A 26,578-nucleotide genomic window follows, 5' to 3' on the forward strand; every position below is an offset into this window, starting at 1 on the left:
GGTGGTTGAAGGAATTAGTATCAGCCTAGGGAACAATTTCTGCATTTCTCTCAACACTGACGAGTTCTTTCACCACAGCAGTGCTCATGTTAAGCTTATTAGTCACCCTGGATGCCATCTTGCTAGCTGTGGCTTCCGACACTTTCTGGTGGATGCTTTGCACACCTACTCACTGGCGTGAAAGCGAATCCCTGCAAATGCGCACGCTCAAGCACGGTGAACCACCACTAACAGGTGCTCGAGAGGCAACGCACAGGAATATGAACTTCATATCAACGCCATGCTAAATGAGGCCAACGTATTTTTTTTTTTTTGACATGCGCCGGCAGTGATGCCGATCAGAACAGAGCACATTCAAACAGGGTAAATTATAACGTTTGGACTCGTGGCCGTAATTACCCTGTCAAGCAAGCAGCGTGCTCTGAAGTCAAAGCGTGCTGTTCCACCAACATTGAATATTTTTTCTTTGATTCAAAAGCAACAATCACTTTAGAAAGTTATCATAAATATACACCAACAGGAAACTTTGTCATAACGTTATAAAACCGAGGGGAGGAACTCACGGCCTGTGAGCCAAATACGGTATTTAATCGCTTCACATGTCAACATAAAATTTCAGTTTGAATTCACAAATGCTCATCATATAACATTGGCACCATTTCCTTGGTCGTGAATTTAGTTCAGCCCTTCAGCAAAGCGGACGAGTTAGGACGTCTCCTGGACTCACAGTCAAGAGGTCTTTGGTCAGCTCACCAGCGACCTTGATGACGACAAGCAAGACAAGAACAGTGACCAGTCCTACTTGTGGTATGTTGGTTCCCTCTAGTGGGACATGAAAGAATCACGGCTTTAATACAGTTTAGTTGTATTTAACCTTTAAGGTCAATACTTTTCATTTAAACTCCAAGAACTGTTGTTAAATGCATGTACATTTATGTCCAATACATTTTAACAGACTCATCATAGAAGTAGTTTTATTTTTATTATTCACTTACGCTATAGAAACTGGATGGATTGATATTATGAACCTCGGAAGCCCGGTAAGGGGAAAAAAAAAAAAAAAGGTTTCCCACTGCTGATATTTATCTACATCAGAGCTTTTAATGTCTGCCAGTTATACATAATCCAAAGAGTTCAGTCGAGCTATTTTGGACTCACGTTGTGTATAATTTAAAAGTGTGCTGTAATGTCGACCTTACTCGCAGTTTGCTTCATGCATGGAAGATTTCAAGAATTTACACAACATGTCGCAGACAAAATCTCGCTGCGAGTTGAGTCCTAAGTGCTCTTGACACCCATTTCTATTTGGCCCTCGGAGTGGTTCAAGGCGTCAGGGCTGTTCACAGGCACTGTGTGTTTCACCAGCCAAGATGGCTTCCACATTTTTTCTATCATGATTAATTATGGTTTCTGATGGTAGTACAGTGAGAAAGTGTAAATTATTCCCACATTTGCTAGTGCCCTCCGTGCAGTCAGTGTTGTGTAGGAAGATGCTATTGACGCCATCCATGGATGCCGACCAAAAGGCATCTACATGGGGTGGCAAAACTCTTGTGATTATTAAAGGAGAGCGAGGGGGAGGGGGGAGGGGGGTTGTGTCATCTGAACGTAGTCCAGACTGCCAGTTGACAGGGCCCGATTTTCCAGTATGGAAGAGTCTCGTTTCAGTGGGCGAAGCTGGGTGTTGGGAGACTCGGAGCGAGGACTGCCCAAGGCTTGGAAGCTTGAAAGAGAATATTTCAAACAGACAAGCACCGTCTGTGTTCCAGTGTCACCAGCCCACCCGTCTGACAATCAGGGCCATGTCATCACTTGGGCTCTGACTAATTCAGGGAACACTCTTTGCGGCTGCTGCAAACATGCACGTCGGTGGGACCCCTGAACCAAAACGCGGTGGTAAAGTCAGACAGTTCACAATTTAAAAATAAAATGAGCACTCACCTAAAACAAGAGTTGGAATTCAAACCCAACAGTGTTACATCTTGAGGTTGATTTTTTTTGTTATGACCTCGCAAAAGGATACCATAGAAGTAGACTTCAAAGGGAACTTCAGAAATGCACTCGATTCAACTGCAGGAGAAACGCAATACATATGACAAAGCTTGAAGTCATCAATAGACAGTATTGCTCTGCAAACACCTTCTTGGCCCCTTGCCCTTCTCTACTTGTGTCAGGTGTCACTAAAACGTAATTCTTCTTAAAGGGGGAAGTCAGGTAAAAAATGTTCTGGACCAGGAGTGCTCAACCAGTTGACCGGTAGTTTACACGCCCCCCCCCCCCCCAAAAAAAAATAGAACTGAAAAAAAGTGCGTTCCTGCCTCACTGTGTCAAGTAATAAATAAATCGTCTTTTAATTCTGCACAAAATCCCCAACATGTCTTTTAAAAATGCATTGTGCATGCCGGACTGACAAGCTTTAGTGTTTGGACAGCCGGTTGAAACATAAAAAGTTAAAACATCCGACAGATCATTTTGTGCGTCTTGATATATTTAGTGCCGTCACAGGGGACATGACGGAGAATGGCATTTATAATCACAATGCAGAAAGTGTTATCAGAGGAGGTACAGGTTTATGGTTCAAGGGCCCGTACATTCAGAGAGAACAAGCTCAGCCTTTCTGCTTGACACACTGATAAAGACAACACAAATAAAAGCGCTCCAGCTCCATCTTTGCCTCTCCCCAAGGGGAATAATATATCACCCATCTGAATGTGGCACATATTGAATCATTTCCAGCGCAGATGATTCATTTGAATAAATCAGCCTCTCGTATTTTGCCAACTTGAACCGATACTGAAATAAGGGGGAAAAAAAATAAATTAATTAAATAAATATGTGGTTAGATCTAAGGAAGGACAGGTGTTGGGAGTGTTCTATAGGAGTGGTAATCCTAATCCCCCTTTCAAGCAACAATTAATGACTACAGCAATAATCTTGGCATATATGTCGTCGCAATTCCTTTTTGACTGTCAACCGCAACCTGCCTTTCTCACACAGACCGAATACAGCAGGAGATGTTGCTGCAGGCAGACAGGATTTTATCCTGGATTTGCATAAATGTACAGCAATAATTCAAGAAATAACCCAGACACAGGCTGCTGTGACCCAATACGCGTTTCCTTGTCCTCGCAATATGAACTCGCGCTAATCGACAAGCTCACCCAGAAAAGCTTGGCCTGAAATAGGCCTCTCACAAATGATTGATGACAAACGTCAAAACTTTCAACCCCTTTGACGGAAAGCAAAAACTCTAAAGAACAGATGTGCAGGATCAGCCTATCGGCAAATGTGTACGATAATTTAAAAAATAAATAAAAATAAATCTGCATCTTGTGCAATGAAAGGGGTTATATGCACGTTGAAGCAAATAGACACATTCTGACACATAGGCACGCACAAATCCTGTTGATCTGAGCGCAGATAGCCTAGCAGGCCTCCGAGGCACAATTAGGATTTCACGGAAAGAAGAAAATCTACATTCCCGCACACATGAAAAAACTCCTTTCTACCTCTCTACAACAATATCAACTTTTCACTTAAGAGAAAAAAAAAACCTGAAGCGCCACTCTATAGGATTTGGACAAAGAAAAAAAAAAAAAGTTCAGTAAAATATGATGGTTGAGGAAAATCCAGTCCTAAGCCACCCAGTTCCAATCAATTTCTTGTATTGGATGCGACATGAAAAGAAGCAAGCCTTCATGGTTTGCTTGAAGTGCTGGTCTGCATTCAACAACATTTCATATATGGAAAGACAATTTAAGACTAAACACCTGACGGCTGTTCAGTCAAAGTTAAGTTAAAGTACAGGCCATGTTCCAAAAAAAAAAAGAACTGATGGGCTGTGCTAATTGCTGCTTATATATGACACATTTTCAAGTTAAATATTATATTTTTATGAATAAAAAAAAAAATACTAGTAATTACGAAACAATGTTTTACTTTTTTCATTTGGCTTTCAGGTGACACTACCACAGAAGGATAACAATGATGTCAGTAAGGTATACTGTACAGTTCAATTACACGCACACATTTATTCGACCAAGCAGACGCAAACATAAAATAGAATGCCGTTGAAACAATAACGGCTCGTGACTCGCAAGCTTGCACATGATGCAGACGGTAAGGATACGCATGTTCCTAGCAACGGCTGCTACGTCGCTAGTATGACTTGTTGATGAAGTGTTGTGTTGATGGTACCTTCATTTTGTCTTGAGAGCTGTCCACTTCTTTTCAACTTTGTTGCCAAGTGTGGGTCACAATCAAAAGCTACTCAGCAGTTATTCAGTAGCTAACTCATTTCTTCACTAAGTACTTAGTCAAATATTTTTTGGAGGATTACTTTTTCCTTGTGTGTCATGATTTTAAAGTAACAGCCCTCTTAATTGAGTACAGCGTTTGGTGACTCGACCGGGTAGGCAACTTAGCAGCTCTCCAAACCCCAAATTAGGAGGAAATTGGTACACTTTAACGGCTGGATGTGAACAAGTGCTACTTAAAATAAATAAGTCAATGTTTTAGGCTTTACCTGTACAGAGATCAGAAGTGAACAAAGCCTGAGAGGCATGTGATATATAAAAAGCGGTGGAACACTGAAGTTGCCCATGAAAACTAACGTTGGCAATGAGAAATTCAAAACAAACAAACAATCCAACGAATAACTAAAGCTGTACTTTCCGTGAACTATTGCCACAATTTATTGGACCCCCCCACCCCCACCCCCATCATCTCCGCTTTAACGTAGACAGACATCAGGCTAAATACCATGTCAGACTTCATCCACAATGAATATCCCCACATGTAAACTTCACTGCAACTGATGCAATGAGCCAACACATTATCCCTACGGCACTTCCACAGAGCACGAGGACAAATAAGGACTCGAGCCGGATTGGAATTTGACCGGGACCTTTGAGTTGCCTGCTCGCTGAAATTGTGTTTTCAGAAAAACGCATTGGAACAGTCAGTGAGGATATGCAGATTTGCGTCACGGCGAAAGAAAAGGTTAAACACATCATCTACAGTGTCGGAGAAAGCCCTCATCTCCAGCAATGGCATTCGGCGACATCATGTCGTCGCTCATTATGGACAGCTCTCCTGACATTCCCAGAAACGCAGAAAGAAAGAAAGAAAGCATCCTGCAAACACCTACTCCGTGAAGCTTTCATTTCAGCTCCAAACCTCCACACCACAGTGTGGGCAGTGCTGGCAGAGCCGATCCTAAGAACACTGACTGCGTGCAACAGTTGGACTAATGAGCGAACCCAAAACAAAAAATATATATATATATGATCAAAATGAAATTGCCTCAGCGCGGGCACAGCTCTGTGGAAGCAGGTTGACTTGTGCCCACCTCTCTTCTTATTCAACAGCACAAGATGTCCACAATGCCTTGACGGTCTTAGTGCCATGAGGGGTGCCGAGCGCCTCAGCTACTCCGGCGTCAAGAAAAATCACTTTAATATGTTAAGAAGATTAAGATGGATAAATGTCGAGATACAGGTTTTTGAAAAGCCACCTAAATCTCTAGTGTTTTTTTTTTTTTTTTTTTTTTTTAAATTCGGGGAGGGGAATTGCGTTAGTCAGTTGAGGTGATCAACAAACAAGCCCACCACAAAAATTCAACGCGATTGGCTCGTGAAAACGGAAGCTTCTTTGAGATTTCACAATTTAAGCTTATTGAAGCTAAGACCATCCCACCTATTGCTTAATAATTCATCGACACCAACCTTTAGGACAACAAAACCACGGTTTAACATACTGGTCACAGTCATGCTCAACAGCCGTTTTATCCTATTTATGCCGGTGCCATGCAGCCAATTTTGTGTAGGTCACCATTTGCTTTGAGAGACTCTTAAGCATCTGCTGCTGCGAGCAAAAAAAAAAAAAAAAAGCGAATGGACGAACAGGAGACTAAAGCATAAGAAGTGAAAAATCATCTCTTCATTGAGTCCTTCGAGGCAATTAAACTATTAAACAATTAAGTATTTTGCAAAATCAAGATAGGTGGTCAGGTTTTTTTACAGATCCGATCGAGTGTTGCTCTTCAAGAAAATGGAAGAATGAGAACTGGAACGATTAATTTAAGTGGATGAACAATGAATCCACACGTCATTTCCTCTGCTTCTAATGTATAGACCGAGCAATTTTATCATCGACTGTCCTTCCGTTGATCAATGGGCCTGATTAGTAGCACCACTTGCAATGTCAAAAGATTCCGCGGCAATTACAGGACAAAAAAAATAAAATAAAATAAATTGAAAGAATCCAAGTTGTGAGAATCATATGCCGATGAAAAACTTTCCCCATGGGGAGAAAAAAAAAAGCCCAAACATCTTATTTTATCTGCCAAATGTGTATTAACCTGTTTTTCCCTTAACACTCGCTCGGAGTTAAGACAATAAGAGCACTGGGGGAGATGAAGGGGAAGGCATTATGGAGCGTTAAGCATAATGAGCAGCCCCGAAGCTGTTCTTAAAGAAGGTGAATCAGAGGATTGGGACACATCTGTAACTAAACCCTGTGCCGGACCACAAAACATTTTGGGCAAAGTGCCACTAAGCCACGCATGTGCGTCTTAAAGTAAACTTCATGTGATCACTTCACTTCGGGATTACGTGCTCGTAAAAGAAAAGAGGCTGTCAAGCAGGCGAAAAATAAATAAATTAACCCAGTTTTAAGCGTAAGCACCGCAGTAATCCTTCCTAAAAGTTTTGTCTATGTTTAGTTTTTAAATCAGTTATTTTGCAAACATTGAACAGAAGAGAGTTTAGATGAGGACTGAAATGTTCTTAAGCAAGGGGGGAAAAAAATACAAAATAAAATTAACACGAGGAAGTAGACGCTTAAATTAACAAGGAGTGAGGTTTGATATTGTGGGTCACATCTGCTTACTGAGAAGGTCAGATTTAAGCAAAACTTTACCGTGACAGCATCACCGAGCAGTCGACAAAATGATTGCCTGCTAAATGTTACGTTCCTGTAAGTCTTAAAAATAGAAATTTTAATCTTGCATGTTGATCCAAGCGTCAGTTGCATTTCCTTCTGCATATTATGAGTTTGAACAGAGCTTACCGTCGATGTATACGAATTGAAAAGGTAAGACTTTCCGTGTGACAACTGAATAATAACCAGGAAGCACAGGCTGGCGTTTTATTTCCAATCGAGACCTGCCGCATTCTCTTTGCTATCAAGCTCGGTAAACTTGGTGGGCAAATGTTATTAAAATGATTGCATCTTATCATGAGCATCACCGGTAGAGTTGTTCCTCCTTTGTTTGAAGTAGAGTTGCAGAAACGCAATTATTTCTGTTATAGTTTATATATGAAGCAAAAGAATTTAAGGTTACTATCAGTCAAGTTACTGACTAATTGCCATCTCTAGCCGTGCATGCCAGCTTTCCCTTTCCTGAATGGGGGGGGGGGGCCTTCCAATTAGTATATGTAATGGACTATTAAAAAATATCAATTTCACGACTTGTTACTATCCTCTCCATGGCATTATATTTTCAATAGAGATGATAAAGATGATAGTGTAATGATAATCACAGAACCGCAAAAGGAACTCGTGCAACATGGAAAAGCTTCTGGCTGCTCAGTATAATTTAAACAATGAAATATCAACTTTGTATTCAAGTTAATTAGTTAAGGCAATCTGCTTTTCCATGTTTGTGGTTTGAGATATATATATTTTAAATACAATACATGTGGCACATCAAACGTTTTGTCACCCTCCAAGTCAAATTTGATAACAATTGTCAAGTTCAGTTCATTAAATAGATCACTGGAAAACATTACAGGACATGATTCACTTGTTGAGCCTTGCGGTCATACGAATGTATCATGCATATTTTCTAGCCTAGATAAACGAACGCTGTAGTCTTCCCAACTTTCATTCAACGAGGTCCCAAAGTGGGGGCCTGTCAGGAATCCTGCATGGGTGGACATGTAGGCTTTCCTGGGAATGACAGGGTCTGCGCGAGAGGAACCCCACCCTCGCGTCTACGGCATGCCAAACGCGGGGGAGAGTGGGTAGCGCGGAGACGGCAGGCTGCCGTGGGCACTGCCAGGCTTAAAGCTGCCCTGTCGTCATCAGAGGCTCGCAGAAGAGAACGCCGAGATTCACCAAAACAAAAAACACACACGCACGCACACGCGCGCGCACACACACACACACACACACACACACACACACACGCACACACACACACACACGCACACACACACACACACACACACACACACACACACACAAATAAGAGGAGGAGGATCGTTGCATTTAAATCCTCTCTCAACGCCCCCACATGTTTTAGCAAAGCATAAAAATCATTCACAGAGAGCGAAAAGCAGCAAAGAAAGAGACAGAGGAAAAAAAAACACTATTAGAAGCTCAAGAGATCATCACATTGAGGCAGCTCTAATCACACTCATGCTTTAAACCCTCATTGCATCCATCCAAATGTCGACCAAAAGCAAACACATTTGAAAGCCCTTTTGGCTTTGATCCTGACTCAAACTCCTGTGTTGGAGTGACTTTAAAGTTTCAGTGTTGTAGGACATACATTTGTGACTTTCCATTCAATCATGATAGGAGAAAATGCAACCCATGCTAAAAAAAAATCAAGGTAGGCCTTTTTATCTGTTTCACTTGTAGTTGGGATTCGATTGTAGACCCAAGTAATTAAAATACCTCTCCACCTCACTAAAAAGCATCTTCTCTCATCAGTTCCTGAGAACAAACTTTTTTTTTTTTTTTTTTGCACATTTTCGTCCAACTGTTAACATTTTTATTCCTTGTCTCACACTCAGGGGAAGATTTGTTGAGTGTTTGATCAGTTGAGCTTATTCTGTTTTGAAAACAAAACTTCCCACTGAGACTAAACTACATTTGGAATTACACCTAAATTCCTGAAACAAAAGTAAACAGTGAAACACTAGGCAAATGTAAATGCAATCAACTTTATAACATAGCACACGCGTATACACTAACGCTCTACTTTAGTTGACAAGTGACGAATATGGCAGCAAACCAGTCGGTGGCAAGCTAGCTAGCTAGCCAGAGAAGCTAATATTAGCAGGTTACATCTTTACTCTGTGCTCTCTTGTCAAAGATAGCAAACAGATGAGACTCAAATGCACGGCTACTGCAACACAAGACACAAACCAGTCCTCTGACCACAAAAAGATTGGTTAAGGTGTCCTATAGAGCAGGGGTCCCCAACCGCCGGTCCGCGGACCGGTACCGGTCCGCAGGGCATTTGGTACCGGGCCGCACAGAAAGAACTTGCCTTATTTCCGTTTTATTTATTTCGGAATACGAAATGTGTTTTATTTTGAAAAATTACCGGATTCTCTGTTACATCCGTCTGTGTCACGCTTGACTCACGTCAAGCCACACTTCTCGGTCACGTGACCGATGACGCTCATAAACAAAATGCTGAAGCCCGCAAAATGAGTAAAAAAGCTGCTTGGAGATTGCAAATGACGGCGGCCTTAAAAGTCCGTTCGAAACAACTGGATCAAAGTTATGGCTGAATACTCTGAGATCGCCACAATAGCACAGTTGCTATTTCCGACATCCTACCTGTGTGAGTCGGGGGGGTTTCTGCAGCAACGGCGACGAAAACAAAATTACGAAGTAGACTGGACATAAACCACACACTTGAGGTGTCATTGTCTCCTATTACCCCGAGATGGGACTGTCTGATTGCAGAAAATCAAGCTCGGGGCTGTGGTGAGTCGTCATTTTCATGCACTTTGAATTTGCGTTGTATCGTATTTTGAAGGCATTAAACATTACCAGAGCGATAAGAGTGTTGCGACCAGATTAGACGCTCCTTGTGTTTATTATTATATTTCGAAAACACCACAGTTTTCATGCAGCTCATACCATATTATTTTGTTGTATTAATTCCGCCACACCTTAAATGCCGGTCCCTGAAAATATTGTCTGACTTAAACCGGTCCGTGGGGCAAAAAAGGTTGGGGACCCCTGCTGTAGAGGCCAACGATAAAGGTACGACGCTACCAAATTAAACTGGTAGCACATCTTAACAGAAGCTTCACAGTAACTTCCTGTTCATATTCATCTTCTCATTTTACGTTCTTTTCTTACCAACACATTTATGTTTGAAAGGTTCAAAAGCCCCAAAAAGAAAAAGCATGAAACACAAACTTTATCACTTGATTCTGGCTTAAATCAGGTCCATTCAGGAGCGCATGAGCTCCTCGCACATGATAGTCGACGTCCAAAAAACAAAGCCTAATTTTCAAAAAAGAGTGTGGTCAGCTGCATGTGTTTTGAATTTCAAAGTGTTGGACTTAAGCGGTTTCGGTATATTTAGGGGTGTGTTTAAAGGCCGAGTGCCCAATACACTCCATTACAATTACTCAGCAGGCATGCCTCCCTTCTCAGCAATGAAGTGGGTGTCACGGTGGGTGGATTTGAGCCGAAGCAGCCACTATTCTGTACGGCGGCCACAGGTTTGCAAGGCTGAGTGGCGGAGAATAGCAGTGGCACACTGACAGAAAGCGTGGTGAACTGGCACACCAACAACACGAGCGACAATCGCAGCCCCCTTCAACGGCGCCAATTTGCTCGAGTGTCAAGGAAACGGGGGAATTACATTGCAAAGCGAAGAAAGTTTGTATTGATTTCTTTTTACGTGTAATGGTTTTTGCTGTCTGGTCATAACAGTGAATCAGTCCAGACAGTATTATAGGATCATAGATCAAACGGTGTTTGGGCAATAGATCATGTTCAAACCTGAATGCTTAGCTTTTGAATCCACAGACGAGATCTTACATCCAGCTGATTTCAATTACATATATATATATATTTTTTTATGTCAACTTCAATAGGGCGCTTTAACACTCTCAATCGGTGGCAACACAAAACTCTGATGAGAAAATTACTCTTGCGCTACTCATCCGAGTACAGCTAGAATTCAACAATTTTAGTCAAGTGTCACATTTCAGGGACCCAGAAAAAGTTGACAGGGTGCAGTTATCATCTGACTTCTCTCCATTTTTCCAGAGTCCTTGGATTGTGTGCGAGCGAGAAACTCTGCCAGCTGACTTTGAGCGAAGGGCCAGTTACATAGACCGAGGACTGGGTGCCAGCCAATCGCACATTGACAAAAATCCTTTCGCACCTATGGTCGATTTAGAGTTTTCATTCAAATCAACAGGCATGTTTTGGAATGTGGGAGGAAGGCCGAAGCGCACAAAGAAACGAGTTGCGCTTTGAACTTTGGACATCTCGATCGTGAGGCAGCATGATGCCACTGAAGCTTTTTTATTACATTCAACACAAGCATGCGTGATGTAACACTTAAAAATTACATCCAGAATGAAACAGAAATTTTAAACAAATTCACAAAAACAAATTGCTTCTGCATTTTAAGAATTATTCCCCATAATAACTGGGCTTTAAACTCAGATCTTGCTCATGCATTGTTCTTTTTTTTTTTTTTTTTAATAAGTATGTGTGCTAATTAAATTGTTCAAATAACTGCAGCTATCTTCATATGATGCAAAATCCTGCTTACAAAACAAAGTTACTGTAAAAATCTTAATATGGTCTATTTGCCCGTTGCCATTATGGCGCTAACAATGAAGTGGTAGCACCACCCACTGGTTCTGGATTGGTACAGAAGATAATTACATGACAACAAATATGAAACATGAGTGCACTCTGGTGTTCAAAAAGGGGGATGACCATTTTGACTATTGAGATGAAATTTAAATCACTTCACATGCTTTTATATTTCACCATCTCGACCAGGGGTGGGCAATTGCAGTCCTCGAGTTCTTCCGTTTGCACTTTCAGTCTTTCACGCTTGTTAAATAATCAATTATCACTCTAGGACTTGAATTGAACTATCTGTTCTTGATCAAGATGATAGAAATTACAAGATAATCTGAGATGTGATTGTTGATGGTTACTGTTATTCTCTTGGATTTGACACACACACACGCACACGCACACGCACACACACCACGGATCATGTTTTACCTCCTGTGCGTGACGGTACCGAATAAGTGGAGCTCCCCAGATGGTGCTAAGTTTCTCTCGAAATTCCTCTGGAACAATCAGGCATCTATTAACAAGAAGCTCTGGGTACTGGACCTCCAGCTCGCCGCTTAAAAGAACAGAAAAAAAATTTGATCGGATAATAATTCAGTGATTTTTTTTTTCTTTTGTGCCATGATTATACGCTATGGCTTACATAAAATGATAGTCCCGTCAGTCACAATGCATCAACTCTCGTCAGCCACAACAAGTTAAAGAACACATTTTGAATCATTGTAGTTGCAGTGAGTAGGTGAACTAAAGTTTAGCATGCCAGCCTCACAGTTCTGAGGTTTGGTGTTCGAATCGCAGTTAAGCTTTCCTGTGTAGCGCTAGCATATGCTTTTTGTATTCCAAAAACATGGCTCGGTTTGGTAAGGTCAGGTTCATTGAAGACGAATTGTCCCAAGGTGGGAATGCTGGTTTGTCTTTATGTGCCCTGAGAGTGGCTGGAACCCAGTCCACAGCGTCGCCTGCTTCTTCGCCAAAGTCAGTTGGGATGGGTTCTAGCTCACCTCGAACCAATGAGGAGTCAAATGCTACAGAAAATAGATTATCTTTTTTGAATATGTTGGCAACCCTTTCTAATGGCACTGGTGTTGTACACGATACATGGATCTTAGTATGAGTCAAGATGAAAATGTATGGTTCAGTTACATTGTGAAAAAGAATGTTTCAAGTGTTGAATAAACATACAAACCAAGCATGAAAGAAAATGTATAAATATTATCAATGTTGGTTGGCTTCACTGGATGAAGAAGTTTTGTGTGATAACAAAAAAAGTGGTTTTGTTTTCTTTTCGTGATGTAAATTAACTCTGAAATAACATTTGTGTTGGCACTTGGATGATTTTCCTTGTTTTGTTTGGAAAAAAAAGGTGTAGGCTTGATAAGAGGCGGTTTCACCCTATGCCTTTTTGGTTGGCTTTTGTTTTCTTGTACAATTCTGTAATTCTTAACTCAACTTTATTCATAAAGCACTTTAAAAACAACCATAGCTGCATACAAACTGCTGTACATGAAGTAAAAAAAAAAAAAAAATAACAAAACAGAAATATACCAAAGACAGTTCAAACAATAAATTAATGAATCTATATTCACCCCAAAATGAACACGGTGTTAAATTAAGATCTCCCTCCGAGCGTCATTCATGTAGGCATAGGTTGATGTTAGATTCTTAAAATGGTCGGAAAAATATTGCGAATCATGGTAATAAAATGACCGCTTTGAAATGACTTTTTAAAAAAATATTTGTATAAATAAAACTGCATTTTTCCCCCATTGAACACAATCCATTTTATTTTCCAAAAAAATCGACTATTTGGTAATGTCAAAACTCAACAAATATATTTTTTCGGATGATGTACATTAATCAGAGCAAAAAGGCACCAATGTTTGCGGTCTCTCATCTGGCTCCCTCCTCTATGTGTAACTGCTCACCCCTCTCCTCTCTGCTCATCCAGGAGGAAAAAAATAATTGGTGGCAATCAACTTAAAAGTGGCTGTTCAGTTACTCAACTCTGCAAGCAGTCAGTCATATTGTACCCTGCTTCGACGTCCCCTCAAAAATAAGAGCTCATTACCTGTGACAACCAGTATTAATGTTGACTTTTTAAAACCACGGTAAACTATCAAACCGGTTATTGGACCATGCTAATATGGTGCTTATTTTATTGTACTTACTCGCAAAAAGAAGCATCTTCAGGGCTCAGAGTGTCGTCTGAGGCCTCCGTGAGGTGAGACCCCGACATGCAGCCACATGAGAGCAGGAAGACGGGCAACAAAGACTGTAAAAGAAAATAGTGTTCAGTTATTTAGACATACAGTACTGTTTAGCAATTGTGACTCGAGGACTTGAGAAAACACCAGCTGAACATCGTTGTCAACCGCTGCGTTAGTGGCTAACTTGTTTTAGTGTGCATCAGTGGCTCCCGATATGTTTATCTCATTTGTGACATAAATAGCAGCTGTTTGCCTTCGCGAGCCTGGCGCTTGACAGGAAAAATAAAACCCGCAAATTGAAAGAAAATCGCATAGCTCGCTGATTATTTTTCATATCAACCTCGAAACGGGTCAGACAGACGAAGTGACAACAGTAATACGACAACTCTTAGTCGAAAAGAGTAAACCAAGATGTCTTATTTAGACGGATTTACGGCCTTGTTGACAGCAGGAAACATCCCGGAAGTTCGCATCGATCGGCAACATCGCGCTTTACTCCACTTGCCAATATTGTTCACGACGCAATAAAACTTGTAATTTACTTTTATGTGCGACGTGTAATCATACCATTGCTCCGAAGTCGTTCCTTAGCATTGCAGTTGATGTCTTCGTCAGCAACGGTTTCAATTGCTAGCAAGCAAGCAAGCAAGTCTGTTGAGTGAAGTTTACACCTGTCGCACCACGGCGTAACCTCCTTTTTAGTTGTATAAAGAGTCGAGCCCGCCCACCAAGTTGTTCGTGCCACCCCTCGGAAGCGCGGCTCTCTTCATCAAAAACTACGGATCTTTTTATTATGATTTAATTTTCATGTTATCATTGTCGCCGCTTTAGTGTTCAGAAAGTTGCGTAGTGTTGGGTTGTTTATCACTCAGGCATTAAGTAGTGTTGGGTTGTTTATCACTCAGGCATTAAAGTCTAAACTAAGTCACGATTATTTTATTTTTCCCGCGTATTTATTTTGGGCAATCGCATAAAAAAAGTTCCAAATGTTTTGTGGGCTTTAAATAAAAGACTAGTGTCATACACACAAATGCTTGTTTTTTTTATGTCGTAAATTTATTGACATATTTTCAAGAACACATGCTACAGAAGAATTCCATATCAATAAACAATACAAAGAGCTTTTTCAAAACCAAAACCACCGAATATAAGGAAGGAAAGGGTCACGTATGGTCAATTACATTGTTTAAAAGAATGTTTAACCTGAAAGTACAGTATTGACTAAATAGATTAACCTAGACTAAAATAAAGTGTATACTGTATTTCGTTTTGGATTAATTGGGTGTAGAGTTCTTGTGTAACAAGTTTATTCATTCCCTTTTGTTTCCAAAAAAAATATTTGTTTTCATGACTTAATTCCACTGAATGAGATGACATTTGTGTTGACACTTGGATAATTTTCTTTGTTTGTTTTGTAAAAAGGGCGTAGGCTTGAGAAATTGTCACAGCACCCTCTTCTTTTTCGCTTGCCTCTGTTTTAATTTCTCAACTCTATTTCATTTGAAGAGAAATTTAAAAACACCATTGTTTTAATTTCTCAACTCTATTTCATTTGAAGAGAAATTTAAAAACACCATATCTGCATCCAAAATACTGTGCATAAAGTAAAAATCAGACATATAAAAGAGTTAAAACCATTAATTAATAATAACACAATGAAAAGAAAGGCGGTCAAGAATCCGTATGGCCGCACTCAAACGTTTTTGGTCTTATAGAAAGAAGTTTCAAGTGTCTTGTGACCTCTATATCAAAGAATATCATCATACTGTACATACAAACTGCAACAGACACTGCATTGTTTTATGTAGTAAATTTATTTACATATTTTCAAGAACACATGCTACAGAATTCCAGATCAATAAAACAATACAAAGAGCTATTTGAGAACCAAAACCATCCGATGACTTATTAAGGAAAACGTCACCGAGGCTTGGAACACTGACAAAACATTCAAGTTCTTTATTTTTTGTTTAAAGTTTCTTTTTTTTCTGAATTTCCAAACAAGGCCTCTTAAACTATGCAATAGTGATTGTGCAGCATATCGATATTTAGATATTCCTGGTGCTGCTTAAGCTCCCTTTGGTTTGTGCTTCTCTGCAGCGGGGATATTAGCACCCAAACACAAAAAAAGGGCCCTAGAATGAATTTGATTATCTTTTTTTTTTTTTAATTTTATTTTACCTGATGGTGTCTACATGTCTGATGATTCATGTCATTTGAATAGAACTTTTCACTACAAAGCAGTGCAAATTTGTAGATTCAAAGTCAGAAACTTCAATATGCACAGTAGAAAACCTTATTTAAATACGCAGATCATCTCGCTTGCAGTTATTTACAATTTTGACTTCCAGTGTAATTTCCCACGGTCACGCTGTTTTTTAATTTTTTTTTCTTGAACAATTCAGGCGTCAATGGAACAAACTAATTTTATATCCCTGCTTTCATTAGATGCTGCAAACAATTTTTTTTTTACTTCACTTTATCTTGGCCAGAATATGAAATTTGCTTTGTGTTATGAGCATTACAGAAGATATGCCGAGTTCAAACTAAAGCACTCAAATTGCACACCACTTGCTTGACATCCACATTCTGAAATATGAACATTGATACCAACAAAGTAACACTACTTTACATTCAATACCATACACGGACACTGTACTGTACATTAAGGCGTGAGGTGTCGTTGATGCAAAACATCAGCAGAAGGTTCTCTAAAAGCAAAACGGCGAGGCATTCAATGCATGTTTATGATTGAAAACACACCACTGGGAAAGAAAATATCCATCCCTCTTACTTTTGTATTCTGCTAATTAACTATTCATTAACAATGTCGAGTCTCCGTTGAATTTCACATGCAGTATTGTTGCTGTTCAATGAAAAGCACGTGAAAGATTTTTTAGGAGCAATTTTTTTTTCCCTTTTATTTGAAACATAAAATATTTTTGTTGCTATGAGAGAGGAGATAAATTCTTTTGAATGTACAACAGTGGTGGGGAACTTTTTTCCATTTTTTTTTTTTCTTTCTTATGGAGTACGGCACAAGCAGGTAATCGGTTGACACACTCGTTTGATTCATATCCCTTTCCGGTTTTCAGATCTTGTTACGACTCCAAATATTTCATTATAAAAATAAAATCAAAATGTGTTTTACTGATTCTATTGAATAAACCTTCATAGTAATGTGTCCCTGTTGCAATGTAAGTCCAATTTAAACATCTCTACTTTGTAATTACAGTATACTACAGTATATCATATCGATGTGACTGGAGGCCATCGAAATGATTCATTGGGTCATTTTTCCACAACGGTAAGTAGCTGCACATAAACAATTAATCACGTCTATATTCTGTAACGTATTAATCCATTACAGCATGCTGTCCCGCTCACTGCCTGCAGTGCACAACAATAAGGAAACTGCGCATTACATCAACGCGCTTAATCTAACATTCAATGTACAATTTTACAATCCTTCCCTTGTTCATTCAACATCATGTTTGCAAACCAATGTAATGCCGCAGTCTAGCCTACAATCACACACAACACAAAACATGTCAAACATCCACTGTAGTGCAAGGTGTGAGAAATGACCAAAAATGAGCAATACATCCCTGTCTGGGAATAAATCGGTTCGTATCCCACTTGAATCTTTCCTTCCCCGGAAGTGGCAGCTTTCAATGACACCATACTTCCTGTCTTGTAATGTTCAAAGAGAGGGTTCTCGTGTGTGATGAAGAGTCCAGAAAAGGCGAGCTAGCCAGGTATTAACGATCAACTAATCGGATAAATCATTATTTTTCACCATCCCTTGTGATAAGTGATGTGATTTGATCTTTTGTGCGTGTGTGTGTGTGTGTGTGTCTGACGTTTGAAAGTAAAGATCATCTCTTGTGTCTCAGGACAATGAATGCATTCATGTAAACGACAGCCCTTGCGAGGACACGGACAAGATCACGACACATCATCATAAATACTGAGCATTATCCAGACTCACTTTTAGTTCTGCGAGGTGAATACAAACATTCAAGAAAACGAACACACATGCCGACAGTGTCACATTTAGACACCAAACTTGTTTACATGGCGGATAAGCGACGGTCCCGTTGTTGATGACAGACTGTACTCATTGTGTGGTCGATTGTACAAACACTTAAGGGCAAAGTGCTTTATCTCTGAGACTCGGGTTGTGTGTTGATTTGCTGGTTGTTGCAGCTGATAAGCAGCACTTGGTTGGATGAAGGTCATTATCGTACAGCTGAATACTTCTTTTTACTGCTTGTATTCTCTTTTGAAGTCTGGGTCATTTGCAAGAAGAGTTTTTTTTTTTTTTTTGGGGTGATTGACACTTCAGTCCTGTGGGCACCAAGAAATCCTTTCAATGGATGAAGAAAAAGGACACGTTAAGCCGATATTGGAAAGGTGAATATTGGAACGCAAACAAACAGGAGGAAAAACCTGTGCGGCCGCAGTCGATAGTTAGTTGTACGTCTTCACATCGTCGCGGACCCCCTCCCCCGCATTGTGGGCATAGTCTTACCACTTGCTCAGATGACAGCGGATGAACCAGAAGAAGAAGAGTTTGAGTTGGGGGATGAAGGAAGGTTCCAGAAAAGCCACTTGCGTTTACACTGGCGCCTCTGGTAAAGGTAGTCCTCCTTGTCGCGCTCCTTCCGAGCTCTTTGGTAGTGGTCGTCCTCTTTCAGGAACCACACTGGTGGCCAGCGATGCTTCTCAAAGTAATCTTGGTTGTCTGCATTGGAAATGGAAAATGACTGCATGATTGGATGTAGTCATTCCGCATCATCAAGTGAAAGCCAATCCTCTTTTCCCAAAGTCAGATGGAATCGGATCATGATCACCCACGATCCGAATCCGAACAATTGGTTGGATGGATGGATTTGGCTCGATGGAGGAAGGCTAGTGCGAATATCAGTCATCTTTACCATTCACCAATCAAATGCTCGGTGATAGTGAATGGCACACAACGTGGACCGCAAGATTACCAATGGGCATTCAGAAGTATATATATATATATTCAGTCTTATAATCTGCAAGGGTTAATTAATATGAACGGTCTCTTTATACAAACAGACAAATTAGAACAACTATTAAAAAGAGGTAGAAAATGGTGGAAAAAATACTGGGAAAAAAACAAGAAAAAAAAAACGATGAATTTTCGAATCCTTGAGTATGCAGGGTTCGGCTGTTTCGGTTGCCGGTTACCTGCGGACTTAGCCTTCATGTCTCTGGGGAACTTGCGGCAAACGCTGTTGTAGTTGGTGCAGATGTGGTGAAGACACCAGCCAGTCAGCTGCTGGGCACCGTGGAACTAGCACAACATAAACAGATCAATTATTGTGTTTTTTTTTTTTTTTTAATTCACGTGCAGCCGTCTTCATAACTAGCATGCAGTACAAATATGGTCAGCTGGGCAACACAGCAATGCCTCCTTCCACAAGACATGACTTCCTCTGGTTTATGAAGATCGGAGTGTCACAGTACCTGGGCCATGTCCAGATACACCAAAACCTCGCCATCAATGTCGGCTCCCATCATGGCTGCCTCTGTCAGCACCGTTACCGTGTAGAGTTCTACGAGAAATGTTAAATCCAGTCATTTAAGCTTTTCATTAACTCGTCTGGCAAAAACTGCGTTGCATATGTAAATGTATGACCTGTAAGCGCAACCAAATGGGGGAGACAGAGACGATTGGCAAGAACAATGAGCTCCATGGCATCCAGGTCCGTGCGAGAACAGAAGCGGCCCGTGTAAAGATACTCCAGCACGGCCCTCATACAGCTGCGAGTGGTGTTGGGAAACAGCACCTTGGAGACCCATGAGTAAGATAATCAGAGGGTTTTCAACCTCACATATGAAGCGATGCACATAAATCCTTCCCTTTTCTACCCAGCTGAAAACCGAAGCACGGAAGTCAGGGTAATTCGATGACCACACATTTGCAAGCCTCTGATTAAATGACATTGTCCGCATTGAGCACACGGCTGAGCGGCGAAATTTTCTCCAGTGGTGTGCCCTATTTGATTCGCCAGTAATTACAATCGCATCAGGATCTTGAAACAGTAAAATCCATGAGTAGAATTGGTGATAATTGGCAGAAAGAAGTGCAGTCCCATTTCATAGCACACTTCCATCTTACCTCTTTTGTGCAACTCTCCACAAAAGGTCCACCAAACATCGCTGCCATCCAGTCACAACTTGAGATGAGCAGAGGCTTGTGGGCCATGATGGTTCCATCGTCTAACTTGAAAATTACATCTGCACGACAAAGATGACACGCCAATTTGTTCTTTGAACTCAGGTCACGAAACGCAAACTCAGTAACGCCAGCGACGGGGCAACTGCCTTATCTTGCCAAAAGCGCAATTTGGCTGGACTGTTTTCTCGGACATAATGACTGTGCTATTGACCTTGTGCATGTCTGCTAAATTCGGACACAATCAGATTACAACAACCAACCTCGTATGATCATATTTTCACGTTCCAGGGACTTTAATGTTGGAGACAATATGATCAGAATGGGGGGAGGGGGGTGGGACGTGTTTTTGTGTTGATTTGCCTCGCGTTGGCAAGATAATAGAACAGATTTCGTATCTACCAGAGAAGGTTCCTTTAGCCAAGCACTCTTTGACCCGGTTTGTTCGGCGTACATGGAAGGCTTTGGTGATTTCTTGGTTCATGAAGGCTTCATTGTTGAGTATGTTTGCCACCATCATGCGTAGATCAAACACCTCCAGCAGCTCAGCGATGTGCGCAATGTGCATGAGCTCCTTCTCGTTCTCGTCCAACTGGCCCGTGTATAGGTAGCGAAGCACTGCTCGAAAGGGTCCCGGCTGCATGGACTGGTCCATGTGTACTACGGTCATGGGCCTGGGGCTGTACGTGACGGGGTCGTCCACAAGCTCCTCCTGGATGCTGACGAACGCTCGGCTCCACGAGGAAAGCAAGCGTCCCCGACGGCCTCCCTCGGAGTCTTTCAGAGTTCCGTCACTGGTGCAGGCTCGCAGGTTGGCCCGGTCTCCTTCGTCGCTGCTCTCGCACACATCGAAGCTGGCGGCGCGCATCAGCAGCTCTCGGCCCGAGAGGGGACCGCGAGAGGGTCGTTCGCTCTCCTCGTTTTGCGTTTCCATAATGAAGAGGTCATAGAACTTTGAGGAGGATGTCGATAAGTATATCTTGTGCGCAAAGATCTTTTGGCGCTCCTGCAGCACCAGGATGACATCAGCACAGTGGGGGTCCTCCAGAAGACCGACTGGGTGCTCTTCTGTGGTCGTCGGTGGCGGCGGCACAGTGATGATAGGCGGCGGGGGTTTCGGCGGCAGGAATGGCGCCTGCAGAAGCGGCCGCTGCACATTTCGGAGATGAGACTTCCAAAACTGGAGGTGGCGGCGGGAGATGAGCGCAGCTCGGATGGCGTTGTCAAAGACGTCCTTGACTCCAAACTGAGCAACAACACTGGTTTCGTAATACGGCACTCCCAACTCTTTAGCCACCTCCCGGCCTCTCTCTGGGGGCAGTATCTCATTGGATTTAATGGGTCTGAAAAGCATAAATATTAATTAAACTCGGACTCTGCCAGATTACAGTCCGTGATCATTTTTATCTAGTTTTTGACACGACACAAAAATCACGATAGGATTTATGAGTGCATCGCAATACACCTATTAATAATCGTACAGTTCAATACATCACATATATTCAAATCTTTGCTGCAAACAATCAGATCAATAGCATTCAGGAAGTTGGCTTTTCATATCTTCAACAGTCATTGAGCTGTCAGGTAAAGATGACATCAGAGCAATCTGAGTGAGTGCATCAATTGCTTTTGGGTAATGGCGTGACCTCATTGCTTTAATATCCGTGATTAGCCGTCAACAATTGCCCATCCGTCGACATAATCATGATTCCAAGTCTTAAATGTTGTTCTACGGATGCCTCATACCTTGCCAAAGGCCTCCGCGCCCTGTTCACTGCTTCCAGGTCTGCGTAGCGTAGGTCCAGCTGACAGCCCACCAAGATGACGGGCGCACGGGGACAGAAGTGTTTAATCTCGGGGTACCACATGGTCTTCACGTGATACAGGGAGTTCGGGTTGGCAATGGAAAAGCACAGTACCACCACATCGGACCTGAATCCGAGAAAAATGCTTGAATAAAAACTGATGTGAATTGCTCAAAGACAAATTTTCTTCATCCTCACCTGCCGTATGCAAATCGTCTGTCCTTGTGGTGGTCTCCGAAAGTATCCCAGAGACGGAGGGAAACGCTGACATCATCTACGACATCTCTGGAGCGCTCCAAAACCTTAAACAAGATCAACTGTGTCATCGAGTCATACATTTCCCAATCAAGAATCAGTAACCACAAAGGTTTATTTATTCAAATAGTCAAAATGATGTGATGGGTCAGCATCCTCCCCTCCTGGCAGACTCTGTACTGGTCTATAGCCCAGACTGTGGGCACGTGTGTCGCCAGTAACTGATATTGAGTGAGTGTGGCGTTGCAGGCCCTGGCACAGATAAGGCGGGTCTTTCCCACGGCATTGTCTCCGACCACCACACACTTGATGGTTTCAACGTTAGGCCTCTCATAGTCCATATCAGAATCTGTCAAATGCGACCTGTCGGAACAAAGACCAAAGCAGATTGTCGCATCAGCGCACGAGGAATCCTTGGATCGAAGTGGACAGGAGACATTGTGCCTCCGCTTGCGCACTCTGCACACAGAGCGAGCGGTGAATGGTTTCGTGACTTCCCATTCACAAGTCCTTTGTCGTGATGTCACAATTTAGTATTTAAAGGGGACAAGCAGGACAAAAATAGAAAGCGCTCGTTTACATTTTGCAACGCAGTTGTCGACAAATCCTCAGATGCATAAATCTCAGACTCGACATTTTGTGATTTGGTTTATTCAGAATCGGATTTTTGAAAGAAAGCAAACACATCTGCATGTGTTTGCTTTCTTTTGTTTTTTGCTCTCTGTTGTTTTGTTTGCTCTCATGTGTTTTTGGTTTTGACATTTTGTGATTGGGTTTATTTAGAATCGGATTTTTGTTTTTTGCTCTCTGTTGTTTTGTTTGCTCTCATGTGTTTTTGGTTTTATGTGTGTGTGCGTGTGTGTAATGAACTGTAGGTTAACAATATGGTATCAGTCAGAGCCATTCTATGTCACAGTGTCCTCAGTTTCTAGTTCATCATGACCATTTTTTTTAATGTGTCTAAAAAGTATACAGTATAGATAAAAAATATATACCAAGATAAGTCATTATGTCATGAACTGTAGGTGAACAATAGGATATCAGTCAGAGACATTCTATGTCACCGTGGCCATCATGACCATGTTTTTTTTTTTAATGTGTCTAAAAAGTATCCAGTATAGATAAAAAATATATACCAAGATAAGTCATTTCAAAACTTTTACCACCATGAAATGTGAGCTGTAACCTGTACAACAACCATTTAAAAATCTTATTGGGGGAAACTGCTACAATGTGGTTGCACACTGTGTAAAATATGTAACAAGCAAACTCCACACAGAAAGGCCCCCCATCTTCAGAACTGTGAGCCGGATGCACTAACTGCTCATCTACTATATCGCCTGGGGGTAACATCCTGTATAAACTGATTATTTGTGCATCTGGAAAATGGTGGCTGTCGAGCCAGGAGTGGTTTCCAAGGTAACTGTAGCCTCTCGTTTTATGTCACAGCTTCGGGTGCTGCTAAATGGAGATTGCGGCCAGGCTACAATAGAGAGCGAGTGTAACTCATGTTTGTGAGGACAGCATACAGACAGTCCTTGTTCTGATGAAAGAACCAGAGTGAGGGCGGTTTAGGTTAGTCATTGTCAATGGTGCTATTTTTGTCTGAATTAGATCCGTTGGGACTCTTCTGTTCAGTTCATGACAGTATTCCTCCATTTCAACACCTTCAAAACACAGATAGCGTCTCTGTTTACAAGTTTATTCCTCATTGTTGATTTTTTTCCCCACAGGGATCAAAGCATCTTCACCCATTCATAAAAAACGGTCTTCATTGAAATCTTGACTTCACTGAAGGTGCCATCCATTATAAAACATTTCCTTTAGTGAACGTGCCCTGGGCCTCTATTACGACTCAATCCAAACATCCCGCCTATATTTTTCAATATTTTGCTCTATATAAATAGGCAGATGAACTCCGTGCTGATTCAATGATAATGCAGAATATTGTGGGGAGGTTACGATGCACGTCAAAGACGATCACAATGCCATTTCCACGCAACCGAGGCTTTGCGAGGCTGTGCTGCATTACGCGTTATGTAACCCACGCCATGCACTCTTTGCCATGTTTATCTGGTGCCACCGCAAGACAATCAAAACAACAACGTTCAGGGGTAAAAAAATAAAAATAAACACACGCACGCCCTCCGCCTCTTCCTTCTTCCTGCTTACCGTAAGGCGAGGAAGTGCCGCATGGGGTTGGTCGAGGGACGAGACACAAAGCACGACTCCATCGGATGCGGCTTTGCACCTGGCGACAACCCCTGTTTAACCTCATCTTCGTGGGCGAAGTGGTCAAGGCTTCAAAAACAGTCTACTTCGGCTGGATCACATGTAATAACACAAAATAATTCCAACTGCCGAGGACGCCGAGCTCAAGCACTCACTCACTCATTCGATCACGCCTTCCGGTAACGCACGGAGCTGCAACCGTGACCGTCATGTGGACCGGTCCACCTCCACGCACTCGGCCTCCGTGGCTAATAATAGGCAGGAGAAAGAGGGGGGAGCTAGACCCGTCCAATACTAAACGGTGATCCACTTTCAAGTGCCATCAATCTCATTCCACGGATCCTCGGTGGCCTAGAAAGAGCAGCACATGTTCTTTAATCGGTCTCTGCGGGGTGCTTTGGAAATCACATGCCAGCTCATTGTGACATAATGCTCTTGGCTAACACTAAGCTCAACAAACACACTACTGCGACGGTTCACAAACTAGTTATGTCAGGTAGCCTACCAGCTAATATAATAATAATAATAATAATAATAATAATAATAATAATAAAATACAACATTTATTACCACCATTGGACCTAATATATAAAAGCTGTAATAGCTGGCCTAAGTGTTCGAATATGGGATTTTATTCCAAAATTCCACTCAAACATAACGCACAATCTTAACAAGGGAGTTTGCAGTTGTAAAACGGCTTCCGAGATTTGAACATAGCCTCAATTCCCAGACCTCTCTCTCAGCTCAGCCCGATCGATGAACAAAGCACATTCTCAAACATGGCTATTTATAACGGCATTTGATTATGAAAGGCGTAGACGTGACGAATAGTCAAAGAGAAGACTGTCCTTCTTCAAACAAATTGTATGTGTAACGGCCTACAAGGTGACGTCAGTGTGTACAAGTCTCGCCAACAAAAAAATAGCAAGTAAATGGCTCATATTCGTGGTAGATTTACATTGACATTGTCATAGAAAGATCCTTCGTGCTATGTTCAAGTGCTGCTTTACATAAAACGACTACTACGTTAAACAGGATACATAACAATAAAAACCTCTCTTTTAGTTGTAAAATAGAAAATACTGTACTTTTTTTGTGGAAAGCCGTTTCAGAATTACTGCTGCAATGTTGAGTCTGTGCCACCAGGTGATGCTGACACTTTAGTTATCGTCAAACCGCTGCTGTGTCCCTTCCATTCACGTCCGTTAAGCAAATGCTTGAAAAAACTGTCTTCAATATTACACACAGGCAGCACCAAGATCAAAGGATATCACTCGATATAACTGCATAGCTACAGACTAAATTTTAAAAAAAATCCTTCTTGAGGAACATATAGTACGCAAACAGAATAATAAAGTTTTTTACTGCCTCGAAGCAGACCGCCAATCAGAATAAATTATCCAAGAGGCCCGCACGAGCGATTAATATAATTCAAAATCGAGTTGCAATCCATGCAAACTACAACTCCGGTAACGAGCATTTTTGAACTTGAGGTGTGCTGTTCAAAATGATCCTTGCAAGGCATCCAATCCCAGCGATGATTTGAGCATCATTATCTTTGATACAGCTCTAATTATACATCCATGATCTGATCCCAAAAATATCAACAGGGTGAAGATACAGATTAACCCTTTCACGCACCCTTACCCTTTTAACGTGATAAGGTGTCCACTGTAGTCACCACTGTCCCTGAAAGGGTTAATAATTTTTGTCATGTTCTATATTTCTGCCTGCTGGTTACGATATTTTCCTTTGTCCAAAGACTCGTCTGGTAAATTGGGTCGCGGCGTCTCCTCTGCCTTTTTTGCAATAGGCCTTGTTTGGTATAGGTGCAGCAAGGTACTGTACTGCATGCTGCTTTAGTTGCTGCCTTAAATCTTGTTTGACTTCACTTTTGACCAGTTGGATTTTCGTTTGGTCATTCCCGTACCTTCCAAACAACAGTACCTCTTTGTTTGTCATTTGTGACCTAAGTTTTTCGTTGTTTTTTGTTTTTTTTGTTGTTGCTTTTTTTCTCTTTTGTAACCCAGACCGTTGTGCTTCACAATCACTCATTGTCTAGATTAAAGAAAGACAGGGTAATTGTTCAATAATTGATTTTCTGCGCAGAGATCCATTCTTCGCCCGCTAGACAACCAGAACAAAACATTCCGGCTACTGGATCACATGGACGCTGAGCAATTACATCAGACATTTTTTGGGGGCTAAATAAAAACCAGAGTAACTGATGTACATATGGAAACGAGCTATGAGGGTGTCGTTGGAAGGGAGTTCTGTTGTAAACT

At 41.5% G+C, this 26,578-nt stretch overlaps 2 protein-coding genes across 2 annotated transcripts in view; both read right to left on the minus strand.

The window, feature by feature from the left end:
* Positions 1–14,487, minus strand: part of pebp4 (phosphatidylethanolamine binding protein 4) — a 47,346-nt gene extending 32,859 nt beyond the window's left edge. Inside the window, exons 1-3 of the mRNA XM_019885617.1 lie at positions 14,358–14,487; positions 13,752–13,855; positions 12,013–12,139 (exon numbers count right to left, since the gene is read on the minus strand). Coding sequence (XP_019741176.1) covers positions 12,013–12,139; positions 13,752–13,855; positions 14,358–14,384 — 258 coding nt within the window. The 5' untranslated portion in view covers positions 14,385–14,487. The remainder of the gene's footprint in view (positions 1–12,012; positions 12,140–13,751; positions 13,856–14,357) is intronic.
* Positions 14,488–15,965: 1,478 nt separating this feature from the next.
* Positions 15,966–24,670, minus strand: rhobtb2a (Rho related BTB domain containing 2a). The gene is made up of 11 exons (XM_019885797.1): positions 24,234–24,670; positions 22,225–22,424; positions 22,005–22,110; positions 21,748–21,933; positions 20,404–21,344; positions 19,945–20,063; positions 19,462–19,612; positions 19,290–19,378; positions 19,011–19,116; positions 18,325–18,537; positions 15,966–18,159 (listed from the first exon to the last, which is right to left on the minus strand). Exons 1-10 carry the CDS (start codon positions 24,293–24,295, stop codon positions 18,332–18,334), a joined length of 2,166 nt encoding a protein of 721 aa, XP_019741356.1. The 5' UTR covers positions 24,296–24,670; the 3' UTR covers positions 15,966–18,159; positions 18,325–18,331.
* Positions 24,671–26,578: the final 1,908 nt, after the last annotated feature.

Source organism: Hippocampus comes, unplaced genomic scaffold (assembly GCF_001891065.2).
Source record: "Hippocampus comes isolate QL1 unplaced genomic scaffold, H_comes_QL1_v1.1 scaffold78, whole genome shotgun sequence".
Taxonomy (NCBI): domain Eukaryota; kingdom Metazoa; phylum Chordata; class Actinopteri; order Syngnathiformes; family Syngnathidae; genus Hippocampus; species Hippocampus comes.

Coding starts and splice junctions, on each gene's coding strand:
- rhobtb2a (XM_019885797.1), bottom strand. CDS start 24,295: ATGGAGTCGTGCTTTGTGTCTCGTCCCTCGACCAACCCCATGCGGCAC. Junction 21,345..21,747: donor GCGCGGAGGCCTTTGGCAAG/GTATGAGGCATC, acceptor TATGCTTTTCAG/ACCCATTAAATCCAATGAGA. Junction 19,613..19,944: donor TGGAGAGTTGCACAAAAGAG/GTAAGATGGAAG, acceptor TGGGTCTCCAAG/GTGCTGTTTCCCAACACCAC.